Source organism: Alosa pseudoharengus, unplaced genomic scaffold, assembly GCF_046254945.1.
Source record: "Alosa pseudoharengus isolate Yale_2024_CS ecotype anadromous, Long Island Sound unplaced genomic scaffold, YU_APseudo_1.1 YU_APseudo_1.1_scf_9, whole genome shotgun sequence".
Taxonomy (NCBI): Eukaryota; Metazoa; Chordata; class Actinopteri; order Clupeiformes; family Clupeidae; genus Alosa; species Alosa pseudoharengus.
Genome location: NW_027468881.1, coordinates 19,967,646 through 19,982,694, shown reverse-complemented (window position 1 = coordinate 19,982,694; position 15,049 = coordinate 19,967,646). Strand labels below are relative to the sequence as shown.

Here is a 15,049-nt window from a genome sequence, read left to right as displayed (position 1 = left end):
GTGTGGCAGGATGTTGTGCAGACTGTACCATAACTCCGAGCATGTGTGTTTGCGGGCGTGTGTTTTTGTGGGCAAATGTGGTTGTGCATGTGTTTGTTTGCTTGCATGTCTGTGTGTGTGTGTGTGTGTGTGTTTGCTTGCATGTCTGCGTGCGTGTGTGTGTGTGTGTGTGTGTGTCTCCTCGCTCAGCCCCTCCAGCTCCAACGTGGACTCCCTGCTGCGTCTGCGTGGGCGCCTGCTCCTGGATCACGAGGCGCTCTCCTGCCTGCTGGTGCTGCTCTTCGTGGACGAGCCCAAGCTCAACACCAGCCGGCTGCACCGCGTGCTGCGCAACCTGTGCTACCACTCGCAGACACGCGGCTGGGTCATCCGCAGCCTGCTGTCTATTCTGCAGCGCAGCAGCGAGAGCGAGCTCTGCCTGGACACCAGCACCGCCATGGCAGCGGCCGCCGCCTCCGGATCGTCCCGCCTGGACGAGGCCTCTGGCAGGGGCAGCAAGCGAGCGCTGGGCCAGGGGAGCAGCAGCAGTAAAGGCTCGTCCTCGGCCCAGGCCTCCATGGCCTCTTCGTCCTCGTCGTCGTCCTCTTCGTCCTCGTCGCCCTCGTCGCTGGAGCTGCTGAACCGCGTGGAGTCGCGCAGCTCCAGCCAGCTCTCCTGGCTCTCCGTCTCCATGGATGCGGCGCTGGGTTGCCGCACCAACATCTTCCAGATCCAGCGCGCCTCGGGCCGCAAGCACGCCGACCGCCACCCACAGGGCAGCAGCGGGGTCAGCTCGGGGCTGGCCGCCGGGACGGGGATCGGCAGTGGAGGGATGTGTTCTGGAGGCGGGGGATCTACTGTACACATCCACCCGCAGGCGGCACCCGTTGTGTGCCGACACGTACTGGACACACTTATCCAGCTCGCCAAGGTAAGACGCTGAGTCACTTTCAAACTGTCACCATCATACGGTCACATACTAACTTAACACACTTACCACAAAAATAGCTACAAAATAACCACTCACACATTGTCAGACACAGACTTGCCAAGCAATGACACACTTTTGGTGGAAAGTTACATAAACTAAACTCAAAATGAATGCAATTCCCTGATTCCTGATGTCTAGACTGTGGTCTGACCTACTCTCATTGTTCCCAGCCTCAGTGCTGAAGTGGGTGCTGCAATATGCGGTGTATTTCTGTCCTCCTTGTTCCATGTGTGTGAGCCGGTGTGTGTTTGTGTTTGTGTCTGCAGGTATTCCCCAGCCACTTCACCCAGCAGCGCTGTAAGGACCTGCTCACCGCCTCCTCCTCAGACCTGGACGCCCGCCTGTGCGGCAGCGCCTCCAGCTCCAGCTGTCGTACCCAGGGCAACTCTTCATCCTCGCCCCTCTCCGCAGCCGCCCACAACTCCCTAGGCGGCGGCTCGTCCGCCTCCTGCATGGTGGGCACGGCGCAGTCCCTGGGTATCTCCACCGACTTCTGGGACCTGCTGGTCAAGCTGGACAACATGAACGTGAGCCGCAAGGGCAAGGCCTCCATGAAGACTGTGCCACTGGGGGGCGCTGGCGAGGCGGAGGGCGGCGGCCTGAGCCTAGAGGCCTCGCCGCTGGGTCAGCTGATGAACATGCTCTCGCACCCGGTCATCCGCCGCAGCTCACTGCTCACCGAGAAGCTGCTGCGCCTGCTCTCGCTCATCTCGATAGCGCTGCCCGACAACAAGGCCACCGAGGTGCCCGCTGCGCACCCCACGCCGCAGACGCCCGCCACCATGGCAGCCGGCGCCACCGCCACGGCCGTGGCCACAATAGCGGGCACAGCCACGGGCTCAGCATCCGTTACAGCCGCTGCGGCAGGGGCCCCAGCTGTTCCGCCGGCCGCCACGCAAGGAGTCGTCACGGGGACGGGAGCGGCAGCCGTACAGCCGCCCGTCTCCAGCAGCAGCTCAGCTGGACCCAACGCCAGCAGTAGCACCACCACCATAGCGATTTCAGGTAAGTGAGCGCAGCCACTCACGACGACCACCACAACCGACCCAGCTTGTTAAAGAGGCTATGTGGAATTCTGTAGGCACACTGCACCCTTGCATTGACTTACATAGTACAACGTGGAATTACAAAAGAGCCAGCCCAGCTGTTGTTTTGCATGCATACTTGAGTGGATGTCTGGGCAACACAGAGTGTAGGTGTTTCTGACGTTGTGTTCAAGCGGTTCCTTCATCACATTCTGTCACATTTCTTGGGCACTTTTGGATGTTCTCAATTAAAAAAAACGCCACATAGCCCCTTTAAAAACATTTGTTGTGACATTTATACACACACACACACACAATAAAATTGTTGAGTGCATCTGTTGTGGTGATGAGTATCACATTGTTGTTGGTGGTGCAGATGTGGTGTCTGACGTGTGTGTTGCCGTGGTGAGTCAGGAGCCTGAGCCGTGCTCATGAAGTTGCTCTTTGTGTTTCAGGAGGGAAGCAGAAGATGGCGGCAGCAGCAGCAGCAGCCGCAGCAGCAGCATCAGCAAGCAGCACAGAGGCCGACTCCAAGCTGGCCTCTGCGGGCCTCACTGAGAAACAGCTGCAGCTGTCTGTGGAGGTCCGTAACACACACGCACACGCACACGCACATACACACGCACACACACACACACACACAAAGAGAAAGACTTAATTTAACACCCAATAAAAGCTCCATACACTCACACTGCGCTCATCCAGTGGTCTGCTCTGCAGCAGTCGAGCCCAGCAGTGCTGACTCAGCTGAGTGGTCAGCTGTAGGAACCCCCTCCTGACCGTGTGTACGTGTGTGTGTGTGTGTGTGTGTGTGTGCAGGTGCTGACGTCTCACTCGTGTTCTGAGGAGGGTCTGGAGGATGCAGCCAACATCCTGCTGCAGCTGTCCCGAGGGGATGGCCTAACACGTGACACTGTCCTCCGCCTGCTGTTGACCGGAGCGCGTCACCTGGGATACACTCTCTGCAAACAGATCGGTCAGTTAACCTTACCAACACTACTTTTACAAATATATTGGTCAGTTAACCCCACTAAACCTCTACAAAAAGATTGTTCAGTTAGCCCTCAGATTGCACATGTGTGTATTAGACATAATTAGACATGAATGGAGGAATGTGATGAGCTTGTGTGGGAATAGATTTTTTCCTGCCGCTTTTTAACTGTGTGGTGTTTCCCTCTTTCTTTCTTTCTTTCTTTCTTTCTTTCTTTCTTTCTTTTCTCTCCCTCCCCCCCTCAGGCACTTTATTGGCAGAGCTGAGGGAGTATAATCTGGAGCAGCAGAGGAGAGCCCGGGCCGATGCCCAGTCTCCTGAATCAGCACACGAAGACTCCTCCCTCACCGGCCGCCTCAAGGGCAAGATGACCAGCAGGTGAGAAAGGGGGGATGAGGAGTACTTCTGTAGTGACAACACTCCACAGGCCTCTGACATTGATATGGTCATGTTGCAACTGGAATGTGGCCACAGCTGTCTAAAGAATCTTTGTCAGAAATCTGCTCAGATCGGTTTATTTAACCTGTTTTTCCCCGTACCAATTCTGGTATCAGCCAGTGGTGTAATTTTGGTAAATAATATTTGTAGACTCATCCGTTCAGATTTCCCATCGAAGTGTAGACATGTCAAGTGTGTTCTGATTTGATACTGATGTAAAACAAATAAAACTAAAATTAATTACTCATAAAAACTACTTATATACTTAATAGTATACTCAAATGACACTACAGAGAGAAAAAAAGGCCATTTTATCCGGAGAGTTGGTATTTCCATACCAAGTTGTTACAGTGCATCTGGAATATTTTCAGACCCTTTCAAGTTTTTTACATTTTGTTATGTTTCAGACTCATTAGATCAAGAAGTTCAAAAGTAAATGTAATACCCATCAACTCATAGTTGTGAAACCTTGAGCACTGCTGATTTGAATTCCTAAATAGCCCATTCCTCTCGCGGGCAGGTTTGACGGTCAGGAGAACGTTGTGATTGTGGCGGCGCAGAAGCGCCCACTGGGTGGCCGTGAGCTGCAGCTGCCCTGCATGAGCTCGCTCACCTCCAAGACGTCCACACAGAAGTTCTTCCTGCGCGTGCTGCAGGTCATCATCCAGCTGCGCGAGGACACGCGCCGCGCCAACAAGAAGGCCAAGCAGACCGGACGACTTAGTAAGACACACACACACACAAACACACACACACACTCTTAAATGAAACAAGAATGGTTATTGCACAAGCCTTGTAGCTAGGTCCAATGTGTCAATGTTATTATGACAATTATTTTTTTATAATATCAGTTCCTGCAAAAATCAATTAGGCAATCTTCTCTGGATATTGCAACCTTTTGAAGTGTGGAAAAAAACACTTGCAGGTGTAATGTAAATATCTTAGAATTGATTGGACTGTAGCACTATAGATCAGGCGGATAAATTGCTTTATGCCCGGGGCAGGATTAGAATACTATTACTATACAACAGTTTCAGAAGCTGTTTACTACGCATGTGTGCAGAAATACCTCCACAACATCCTGGAAGGTGATGTCTCCAAAACAAGAGGGAGCATGTGTTTCTGACATAAAAGGGCTGACAGCTGTGATCATGCCCAGTAAAATGCAGTCAGTGTTTGAGTTAGAGTGAGGCAGTCGAACCACGAGTCACTGCTGAGGGAAACAGATGGCCGGGACCTGTAGGATGGCCACATACTGGTCTAGATTCCCAGTGGCTGTAATTATTACAGGGAAGAACTGTTACTGATCTACAGGATGTCACTGGTGGTTTTCTAACCATCTCTCTCCCTCCCTCTCTTCCTCTCCCTCCTTCCTTCTCCTCCTTCTTTCTCCTTCCCAGGCTCCACCAGTCTGGGCTCAGCCAGCAGCATCCAGGCTGCGGTGCGTCAGCTGGAGGCCGAGGCCGACGCCATCATTCAGATGGTGAGAGAGGGCCAGCGGGCTCGCCGCCTGCAGCAGGCCCCCCCACCCACCTCCACCACCACTACCACCTCCTCCTCCGCCGCTGCTGCTGTTGCTGTGTCTGCCGGACCCTCAGCCCCGCCTGCCCCTGCTGCCACGGTCCCGGCAGCCGCTGTCGCCCACAGCGCCCCCCCTCCCGGCACGGCCAGCACCGCCACGGTTAGCATGGGCCGCACTGACAGCAGCCAGCCTGCTACTCACACTACTCACCCCATACATGCACCGCTTAGCGCATGCCCCATGGACAGGACAGGACACCACACCACGTGCCGCCATGCAGCTCCATCCGCAGCTGCCATGACAGGCCACAGATCACATGTTGTTATAAACTGTAACATCGGTTTATTGGATGTTTCCATTACCCATCCTAAACACTCACAAACACGGTCATATTCATATGCATCCATTGCACACGTTTGCTCTGCTTACAAAATCTATTGTCTGAAAAAATAAGGTCGTCTTTTCTAGTGCCATCACATGTGTCCCTGTGAATTGCTATCGTAACACCCCCAATTATCACCACTATTGTTCAGAAATTCTATAACAACAATGTTTTTTCACACTTCAAAATAACATTTACTAAATGAACCTTACATTTTTCAGTAGCCATAGATGTGTAGATTTGAACAAAATCTGGTTTGGTTCTTAACGGGAGCATTTACTGCCTGAAATATCCGATTTTGTTTACCACATAGCTAATTTAGATACACCTATGGTGTGGGTGGTTGCGTTTCTTTAGGAGTCCGCTGTCTTGGTTTGTATAGAAATGGATATTAAGTGACACATACACGCAAGACGGTGGAAATACGGGGCCGACGGTAATAGGGGGAGTTCCGATAAGTAATGGCAATAAGGTCACTAAGTAATGACAATAAGGTCACTAAGTAATGACAATAAGGTCACTAAGTAATGACAATAAGCTTACTAAGTAATGACAATAAGCTGACTGTCTTCCCAGATGTGTACTGATTACACACACACACACACACACCTCAGCAAACCTCACACACTTCAGCAGTGATGCTCCTTCAGACACCTTTTAACACTCTTAAGCTTGTCACTCACCTCAGACTCTGACATGGTCACATGGTGGTAGACACTAAAGAGAGCAGCCTGTCGCTGCCTCACGGCCACTTAGGATCTCTCTCCATCACTCTATCCGCTGACAGCCTCCTGTACATGTGACATGATCTGGCTTATAGGCACAGCGTTGAATGTACTGCTTGCCTGTCTCTTTTCTGGATATCCGATCTTTTGTTTCATTTAATCACATTTCTCCATCTGTCCATCACGTACGTGTGTGTGTGTGTGTGGGTGGGTGTGTGTATGTGTTTGTATGTCTCTCTTATGGCTGGCTGCCATTGCGCAGTGCTTCTGCTCCCTTCCTGCTCCCCCCACAGATATTCTGTGTGTTGATGCATGGCATACTAATCCCTAATTACGGTGCATATGATGGGCACTGCTCCTCTTTTTAAATGTCACTGTGTAATTCACACACATTTGCCACAAACTGAGAAACACATGGGCATGTGTGTATTCACACACACACACAGACTCACTCAGACACACACACACAAACACACACACACACACACACAGACTTACTCAGACATTCACTGATGGCCTCAGGGTTTATCATGTTGTCTAATCGTCATCTTCCCTTCTTCCCTGACCTCAGTCTGAGGTGCATTCAGCGTCTGAGCCCCCGTCCGCCCAGCGAGACGACTCCCCCATGGATGTGGACCAGCCCTCGCCCCAGGAGCAGGACGGAGCACCTCTGGGTAAAAACAACCAACCAACCCGACACTGTTGTGAATAGGGCTGTAACCATTGATTGTTTTCATAGTTGATTGATCTCCCACATATTCAAGATTATGTCTTCAAATGCCCTGTTTTGTCCACATACCAAAGATATTTAGTTCACTGTCATAGAGGAGTAAGTAGAAATGAACATTTTAAAAGCTAGAGAGAATATAGATGTATTTTCCTTAAAAAATGATACAAATAGATTATCCAAATAGTTGGCAATTTAATTTAATTAATCAATCTAATCAATCAATCGTTGCAGCCTTAGTTGTGAAACTTATCACCCCATAGGTCTGGGTGGGTGCTTGTTCTGTAAGACAGAGATCACTTTGGAAATAACGAAGCAGTGGTAAAGCGTAACGCAACGCTCAGACCATAATAAGTTATATCTTGTTCCAAAGTTTACCACCCGAGTGGTCTACGTTCTATTGCCTAAACTGACAATTGGCAAGCCTCGCATTACGCTTTGAAAGTTGAATCAAGTTCAACGCTAAAATTGTTTGATGCTATGCTGCCGCTCATACCTGTTCCGCTGCCGAACCATAGCGAACAATAGGAAATCTGCTGCTTGCCTCTAGTCAATGTGATCCCTGCCTAAGTGATGTGTGCTGTGTGGTTGTGCAGGAGAGGAGGGCAGCAGCCAGGCGGAGCAGGAGGAGCGTCTGCCCGACCTGCCCCTGCTCAGCGAGCAGCTGCTGCTGGACGAGCTGTGGGACATGCTGGGCGAGTGCCTGAAGGAGCTGGAGGAGTCGCACGACCAGCATGCAGTTCTGGGTAAGCACAGGGGGCCGAGGGAGAGAGGGCTGCTGGACATCACTGAACCCGAGAAAGTTGACTGTTGAAGGATTTGTTGATAGAAACTTAAGTTGCAAGCCTTGATGATAGTTAGCTCTGAAGACTTTCTTTTGTGTCATGGTAGATGTCACAGGTTCTGTGTGGAAAATGTTGCTTTTTAAACGGTCTGAAAGGAGCCCTTTTCTCAGTGAACAGTCTTCTAGCGTCCCCTAGTCCAGGTGTGTGTGTGAGTGACACTCTTGCTTTCTTGTGTAGTGTTACAGCCAGCGGTGGAGGCCTTTTTCCTTGTGCATGCAACGGAGCGTGAGAGCAAGCCGCCGGTGCGAGACACCCGAGAGAGCCAACTGTCCCACATCAAGGATGAGCCACCGCCACTGTCGCCGGCTCCCCTCACCCCCGCCACGCCCTCCTCCCTGGACCCCTTCTTCTCCAGAGAGCCCTCCTCTATGCACATCTCCTCCAACCTGCCCCCCGACACCCAGAAGTTCCTGCGCTTCGCTGGTGAGTCCCATTTTTTCCTCTGTCTGTGTCTCCTCCTTGCTCTTAACACACACACACGAGCCAAACACCCTCCCAGAACCTTCAGAACCTTTTTTCCCTTTGTCGAACCCTGGTCGAGTAGCGCTGTCAGAAACTAATGACTTTCTGCAGGCGCTAATGGAACCAACTTAGTATCTCGTAAATTACCCCACTAATAATTCCCAGAATGGTACGAAACTTCCACAGTAGTACAACTATGTTCTTTACTCATAAAACGAGGCATTGGAAAGTTTGTAAGTACACCAGGAGTTTATTTAAATAACACTTGATAGCTTCTACTCTGCTGCTATCTACCGCTGCATAGACAGATAGGGCAGCCGTGGCCCACTGGTTAGCACTCTGGACTTGTAACCGGAGGGTTGCTGGTTCGAGCCCCGACCAGTGGGCCACGGCTGAAGTGCCCTTGAGCAAGGCACCCGAACCCCTCACTGCTCCCCGAGCGCCGCTGTTGATGCAGGCAGCTCACTGCGCCGGGATTAGTGTGTGCTTCACCTCACTGTGTGCTGTATTTCACTAATTCACGGATTGGGTTAAATGCAGAGACCAAATTTCCCTCACGGGATCAAAAGAGTATATATACTTATACTATACTTAGACGTTACTTCAGTGATTTGGGAAAAGCCTGTAAAAGTCCTGGCAGGAAGCGATTACATCAAAGTTTTTTGGTATATCCAGTTTTTTATATTTTTTTCCGAAGTGTTTGGCTCGGGGTCATGGTGCAAAGGACCCTAGAGTGGAATTACTCCAAACCATTGCTTTAAGTAAAATAGTGGTAGACGAAGAAAAAGAAATTAGAATAGGTTAAGAAATTAAACAATTAACAATAACATGCAAAAACATATAAGAAAACATTATTAAAATAGTTAGTCGAGTGAATTTAGATAAATAAGCAATCTATCTATAAATTACAGGAACGTCTGTCTGTCTGTCTGTTATTCGCATATCTATTGACTGTTAGTCCAATTGATTTTAAACTTGACAGGTGTCTTGCTACGGGCACAAGTAAGTGCAGTGTCGAGTTTGATGTTGTTTGGATAAGTAATGTAAAATATATCGGTAAAAGAAGCACACATTGGCTTTCTCCGCTCTACTGTAGCCACTCCCCCTCTTACACAGCACAGCGCAGGACCAGAGACAGAGAGGGACGTTTTGGCAGTACTGAATCAGGGCACAGCGCGGGTCAAGATGTTTGGATGATTATCATGTCTGACCTCAACAATAAAGACTCCCTCTGTGCAGTATGCTTACATAAAATGATTCCGCGGATTTTGTAACAACACGCCAACAAACACGGGTATGCAGTGGCTATTCAGAATGACGTAAACATGATGTGCAATAAACTGACACTTCGAATAGCTCAGGTCTTTATACTATCAATAAACAAACGACAATTCCGACTGCAAGGTCTGAAATTGAAACGTGCGCTAATGGTCCCGAATTTAAGGACGTTTCTGAATGCCACACTCGACTGGCTACATACAATCAGTGGCAGACAAAGCGTGATGTCACCTATAGGCTACCAGAGATTGTTTTTGAGTTATATCGTAGCAAATTTCAGATGCATCATTCCACAAAATAATTTGAAGAGCCTTAACTCAAAACAGCTGTTAAGCTTATGTCATTTTGATCTGTAAAAAATATCACATGCAGCCATGCTTAAATTCTTTTATTATAATATAATATTCAGTATTCCTTATTGAATGCTTAGCTGGAATTATGTTTTTCCCCCCATCATCCTATTTTTAAAGCAGGTCTACCTGCGGACATGTAATTGGGCTACGGGTTTTCTACAGGAAACGCATGTCTGAACGGGCACTGCACTAGTAGTAATAAAATTAGAATAAAAAAAGGAATAATAAATAAATAGTGCCTATTTATAGTGCCTAATTCTAGCTAACTTTTACAAAATATAAGGACACAAATCCTGAACGTATTACTTTTAAACAGCAGTACGGCCATCTATGAGTTAGCTCAAGTTGAGTTTCAAGCAACGTTTGTCATGTTGCCTTCACTCAGTTTGGCAGTCACACTGTCCCTCAGGATTTGCAAAAAATAGACTTCATCTATTTTGGCTCCGCTTAGCTGGCAGAGTAACGACCACTTGTCTCTTGTTGCTGTAAAACGGCAACTCTGATTTAAAATGAATAGCCGCTGGTTGCTTTGCATCCGTCTCCTGTCACTAGTCTGACCAGTCTGGGTTAATCCTGTTTCACGCTGTACTGAGTGGAATTATGTGGAAAAGCCAACGAATTCTATTGACCTTTTTTTACTTCTTCTGTTCCTCCTTTGCTCTCTTTTCTGTGTTCCTCTCTTTCTCTCTCTCTCCCTCTCTCTCCCCCTCTCTCTCCACAGAGACCCATCGTACAGTGCTCAACCAGATCCTGCGCCAGTCTACCACTCACCTGGCAGATGGCCCCTTCGCCGTGCTGGTGGACTACATCCGCATACTAGACTTTGATGTCAAACGCAAGTAGGGCTTCCTTCCCATCTTTTTCTAACCCTGGGTTTTTCTGCATATCTCCATACTCCCACAATAGGGCCTGAATGTCTTCTTGATCCTCAGTATGGTTATTCATCACATCTTATTGTGCGTGTGCGTGTGTGTGTGTGTGTGTGTGTGTGTGTGTGTGTGTGTGTGCACCCTCCTAGGTATTTCCGTCAAGAGCTGGAGCGTCTGGACGAGGGCCTGAGGAAGGAGGACATGGCCGTTCATGTGAGGAGAGACCATGTCTTTGAGGACTCCTACAGAGAGCTGCACCGCAAGAGCCCAGAGGACATGAAGAACAGACTGTGAGTTCACCCAGCTACGTCTGGACAAACACTCACTCACATGCTCTCACACACTCTCCGTCGCATACTCTCTCTCTCACTCTCTCACTCTCTCACACACACACACACACACTCTCTGTCTCACTCAGAAGCTAAAAAAAGCTCATACCTAGTCACACACCTTCATCCAGATTCCGCCTCTTTGGGGTTTTTCCTCAGCGCTTCAGGGAGGCAGCGCACAGCAAGACGCCAGAGTAATTAAAACACGCCCACACACACAAATGCACAGCAACACTCTGACTTCTGCACAGCGCAGAGTCCGTGTACACCATCGGGCCTCAGCAGTCAAGAACAGATTGAGAGTGACATATACACACACACACACACACACACGTGCGCGCGCGCACACGCTCACAAGCTCATCATTATTCCCACAGAGAACACAATGGCACAAATCCAGAGGACACAGGAACAGACTGTGTGCCTTTATAATCCACCCCTCGTGACTGCGTGTGCAAACACACAAAAACATGCTGCCCTACAACATAAAAATATACTCTAAAACCAGCCCAAGCACTAGTCTGTAACTTGTGCCTGTTTCTCACAAACACACACACACACACACACACACACACTACACACATACACACACACTGCTCACACAAACCTCGCACACCCCAAACACACACACACACACACACACACACACACACACACACACACACACACACACACACACACACACACTGCTCACCGTCTCCCCCTGTTCTCTCCTATGTGCAGCTACATCGTGTTTGAGGGCGAGGAGGGCCAGGATGCAGGTGGGCTACTGAGGGAGTGGTACATGATCATCTCGCGCGAGATGTTCAACCCCATGTACGCGCTGTTCCGCACGTCGCCCGGCGACCGCGTCACCTACACCATCAACCCCTCGTCCCACTGCAACCCCAACCACCTCAGCTACTTCAAGTTCGTGGGCCGCGTGGTGGCCAAGGCCGTCTACGACAACCGGCTGCTCGAGTGCTATTTCACGCGCAGCTTCTACAAGCACATCCTGGGCAAGAGCGTCAGGTACAGCCTCACAACACAGTCCCATCAACAAAACGCTAGGAGTATCTCCTAGCGCTGTTTCGTTGGGTGTGTTTGATTAGTGAATACCTCCTGTATTCATTCTCTCACACCCTCTCTCCTTTCTCTCTCTCAGGTACACAGACATGGAGAGTGAAGACTACCCCTTCTTCCAGGGGCTGGTGTACCTGCTGGAGAATGACGTGTCCACCCTGGGCTACGAGCTGACATTCAGCACAGAGGCGAGATGCTTGGCCTTTTTTTTTTTTTTTCTCCATTTCCCCCCTCTGGACTCCTCTCTGTCTTGTGGTTCCTGCGTAGGTGTTCTGTGCAGGAGAGTGGCGGCTGACTCTTCTTCCTCTGTTCTGGCTCCACAGGTCCAGGAGTTTGGGGTGTGCGAGGTGCGCGACTTGAAGCCCAACGGCGCCAACATCGTGGTGACAGAGGAGAACAAGAAGGAGTATGTGCACCTTGTGTGTCAGATGAAGATGACCGGTGAGCACACATATACACACGCACACACACACACACACAGCCTGTTCCTCTCATCTCTCCTGCGCACTCTGTCAAGGGGAAAGTGCCTCTGCGCAGTAAATCCCTCAGACGAGAGCTGTGTGTAAGCAGGGGGCTTTGATGCCTTTCACCGCTTTGCCCTCGGGCTGTCAAACAACAGCCTCAAAGAGTATCAGTCTCTCAGTCACCAAAGCTCTGACTGTTTATCTCCCCTACATTCTGATGGAGTTGTTTTTGTTGTTGTTGCTCTTATTCCTTTTGTAGGTGCCATTCGTAAGCAGCTGGCAGCCTTCCTGGAGGGTTTCTATGAGATCATTCCCAAGCGGCTCATCTCCATCTTCACGGAGCAGGAGTTGGAGCTGCTCATCTCTGGCCTTCCCACCATCGACATCGACGACCTGAAGGCCAACACCGAGTATCACAAGTACCAGGCCAGCTCCATACAGGTACACACATCACTTTATGCTTTGTTAGGGTCAAGCTCCGTACAGGTACACCCATTACTTTATACTTTGTTAGGGTCAAGCTCCATACAGGTACACCCATTACTTTATGCTTTGTAAGGGTCAAGCCCTATCTGAGTTGTATATCCTTCTTTACTCACCATGAATGAGAAATCTTTGGCAGATAAGTCTCTACATGGCACACATCTTTGGCAAATAAGTGTGGCAGCTTTGTCATAAAGCCAGAGTCTGCCTCTCAGTCTGTCTTCCCTCCCTGCTGTGCACAGATCCAGTGGTTCTGGCGTGCCCTGCGCTCCTTTGACCAAGCGGACCGGGCCAAATTCCTGCAGTTCGTCACGGGCACGTCCAAGGTGCCCCTGCAGGGCTTCGCCGCGCTGGAGGGCATGAACGGCATACAGAAGTTCCAGATCCACCGCGATGACCGCTCTACTGACCGCCTGCCCTCTGCACACACTTGGTAAGTTTCTGCCAACTCCGATAGGAGTGTTGTGCCCGTCCGCACACGTGGCATGTTTTCGTTGTGTGGAAATGCTGACCTGCCACTCACCACCTCCTGCATTCTTCCTCTCTCTCATTGTCTGTTGCAGCTTTAATCAGCTGGACCTCCCGGCGTATGAGAGCTATGAGAAGCTGAGACACATGCTGCTGATGGCCATTCAGGAATGCTCAGAGGGCTTTGGACTGGCCTAGAGACTTTCCTTACACGTACACACACACAAACACACACACAAACATACACATCTACTGACACACACACAGGTTTAGACTCACATATTCTTAACTTAAGACAAAACACACATGCATATTCACACTATCGTAGACATGGCCAAGATCTATTTGTTTCTAATACATATAAACCAGATGGCATTGGAGAGATGATGCAAGCCAGAGCGACTTATTGACATTTGCCTACTACACACAGAGCCTCACACAGACACACAGAACTGTATTTGGTATATTTGTGTGTCTCCCTTCCCTATTAAATTGCAAAACCTGAGAGACGATAATGGAGGATAATACTTGGACTAATATGAGGAGAAGAAAAAAAAAAGATGTTTCTCCATTTAGTTTTTCTCTGTACAAAAGGTTTGGGAGTTTATTATGTTTAATCTTTTTTTTCCTTTTGGCTGTGTAAAAAAAAAAATGACAAAAAGACAAAAAGAGAAGGTTGTGCGTGTGAAAGGATGGATATAAAACACTTGGGGGAAAACCGCTGATTGTCCTCTGCTAATTTGTGACCTCATGGTAAGCTTGGAACGGGGGATCTTCAGTGTGGGGGAGGGTGTGGAACAAAGCTCAAGGCCTAACAGGAGATGAGAATGCAGAGACTTTTCAAAGGGTGACATTTTTAAGGCAACTTTTGTGGTATTTTGGGGGGGGGGAAGGATTCTATAGAGATAAAGGTTAACAAGTGAAGGATTACGGTTGGGGTGGGCTGTTCGGGGAGGGGAGGGGAGAATCCACAGGCATTCTGACTGATGGCGGGATTGGGGGGTGGTCAGTTCAACCACTGAAACCAGCCTCTCCGCAAGAGATCAGAGAATAAATTGCTACTTAAATAAATGCATAAATTGAGTTGGCTGTGTGTTTTACAGTTGTTTCCATTCGTCCTTGGAAGAATGCAACATTTGTAACCTTTTTTTCCAGTCCAGTTAGCTGGTATCTGTACATATACACAGAGTTATTAACATTGCAAAAGCCTCTTTTTTTTTTAGGTGAATAAACCTGTTTGTGTTTGGTTTTGCATTGAGCAGTGGTGCTTGCTGAGCTGTCTGTCTTGATTGTGTGAGGGAGGGTAGAGTGACTGGCCTTGTCTCAGCAGCTAACTGCCATCCAGACAGCTCCAGTGTCGCCTTTAGCTGGTCCCTGAGTGTCGCCTGCCCACGCGCTTGTCCCATGCTGCACTGCTCTTTTACTGCTGTGTGACAACCGCACAGTCAAACACCATCACACACACACACACACACACACACACACACAGGCAGCTCTTCCTCATCCTCTCAGTCTCTGCCTCGATTCCAGGACCAACTCTTTGAAGCACAGATTCCAGCACTGCGCCCATGCAGAGCCACCTGGGAGGCAGTATTCCTGTGTGTGTGTGTGATCAGTGGGGTTCAGATGCAGACTCCTTTTGCAGCAGCGTCTCAA

At 49.3% G+C, this 15,049-nt stretch overlaps 1 protein-coding gene across 17 annotated transcripts in view; it reads left to right on the top strand.

Moving 5' to 3' along the window:
* huwe1 (HECT, UBA and WWE domain containing E3 ubiquitin protein ligase 1) overlaps window positions 1–14,647 on the top strand; it is a 55,304-nt gene extending 40,657 nt beyond the window's left edge. For 14 of the 17 annotated variants that reach the window (XM_076277562.1, XM_076277570.1, XM_076277568.1 and 11 more), the window contains 18 exons: window positions 190–910; window positions 1,237–1,975; window positions 2,451–2,578; window positions 2,815–2,971; window positions 3,232–3,364; window positions 3,945–4,147; window positions 4,825–5,105; window positions 6,625–6,727; window positions 7,377–7,526; window positions 7,803–8,048; window positions 10,440–10,557; window positions 10,737–10,877; window positions 11,640–11,927; window positions 12,061–12,166; window positions 12,302–12,419; window positions 12,702–12,883; window positions 13,168–13,358; window positions 13,489–14,647. In XM_076277562.1, coding sequence (XP_076133677.1) covers window positions 190–910; window positions 1,237–1,975; window positions 2,451–2,578; window positions 2,815–2,971; window positions 3,232–3,364; window positions 3,945–4,147; window positions 4,825–5,105; window positions 6,625–6,727; window positions 7,377–7,526; window positions 7,803–8,048; window positions 10,440–10,557; window positions 10,737–10,877; window positions 11,640–11,927; window positions 12,061–12,166; window positions 12,302–12,419; window positions 12,702–12,883; window positions 13,168–13,358; window positions 13,489–13,591 — 4,108 coding nt within the window. In that variant the 3' untranslated portion in view covers window positions 13,592–14,647. The remainder of the gene's footprint in view (window positions 1–189; window positions 911–1,236; window positions 1,976–2,450; window positions 2,579–2,814; window positions 2,972–3,231; window positions 3,365–3,944; window positions 4,148–4,824; window positions 5,106–6,624; window positions 6,728–7,376; window positions 7,527–7,802; window positions 8,049–10,439; window positions 10,558–10,736; window positions 10,878–11,639; window positions 11,928–12,060; window positions 12,167–12,301; window positions 12,420–12,701; window positions 12,884–13,167; window positions 13,359–13,488) is intronic. The other 3 variants (XM_076277571.1, XM_076277572.1, XM_076277561.1) reach the window with 2 other exon arrangements.
* Window positions 14,648–15,049: the final 402 nt, after the last annotated feature.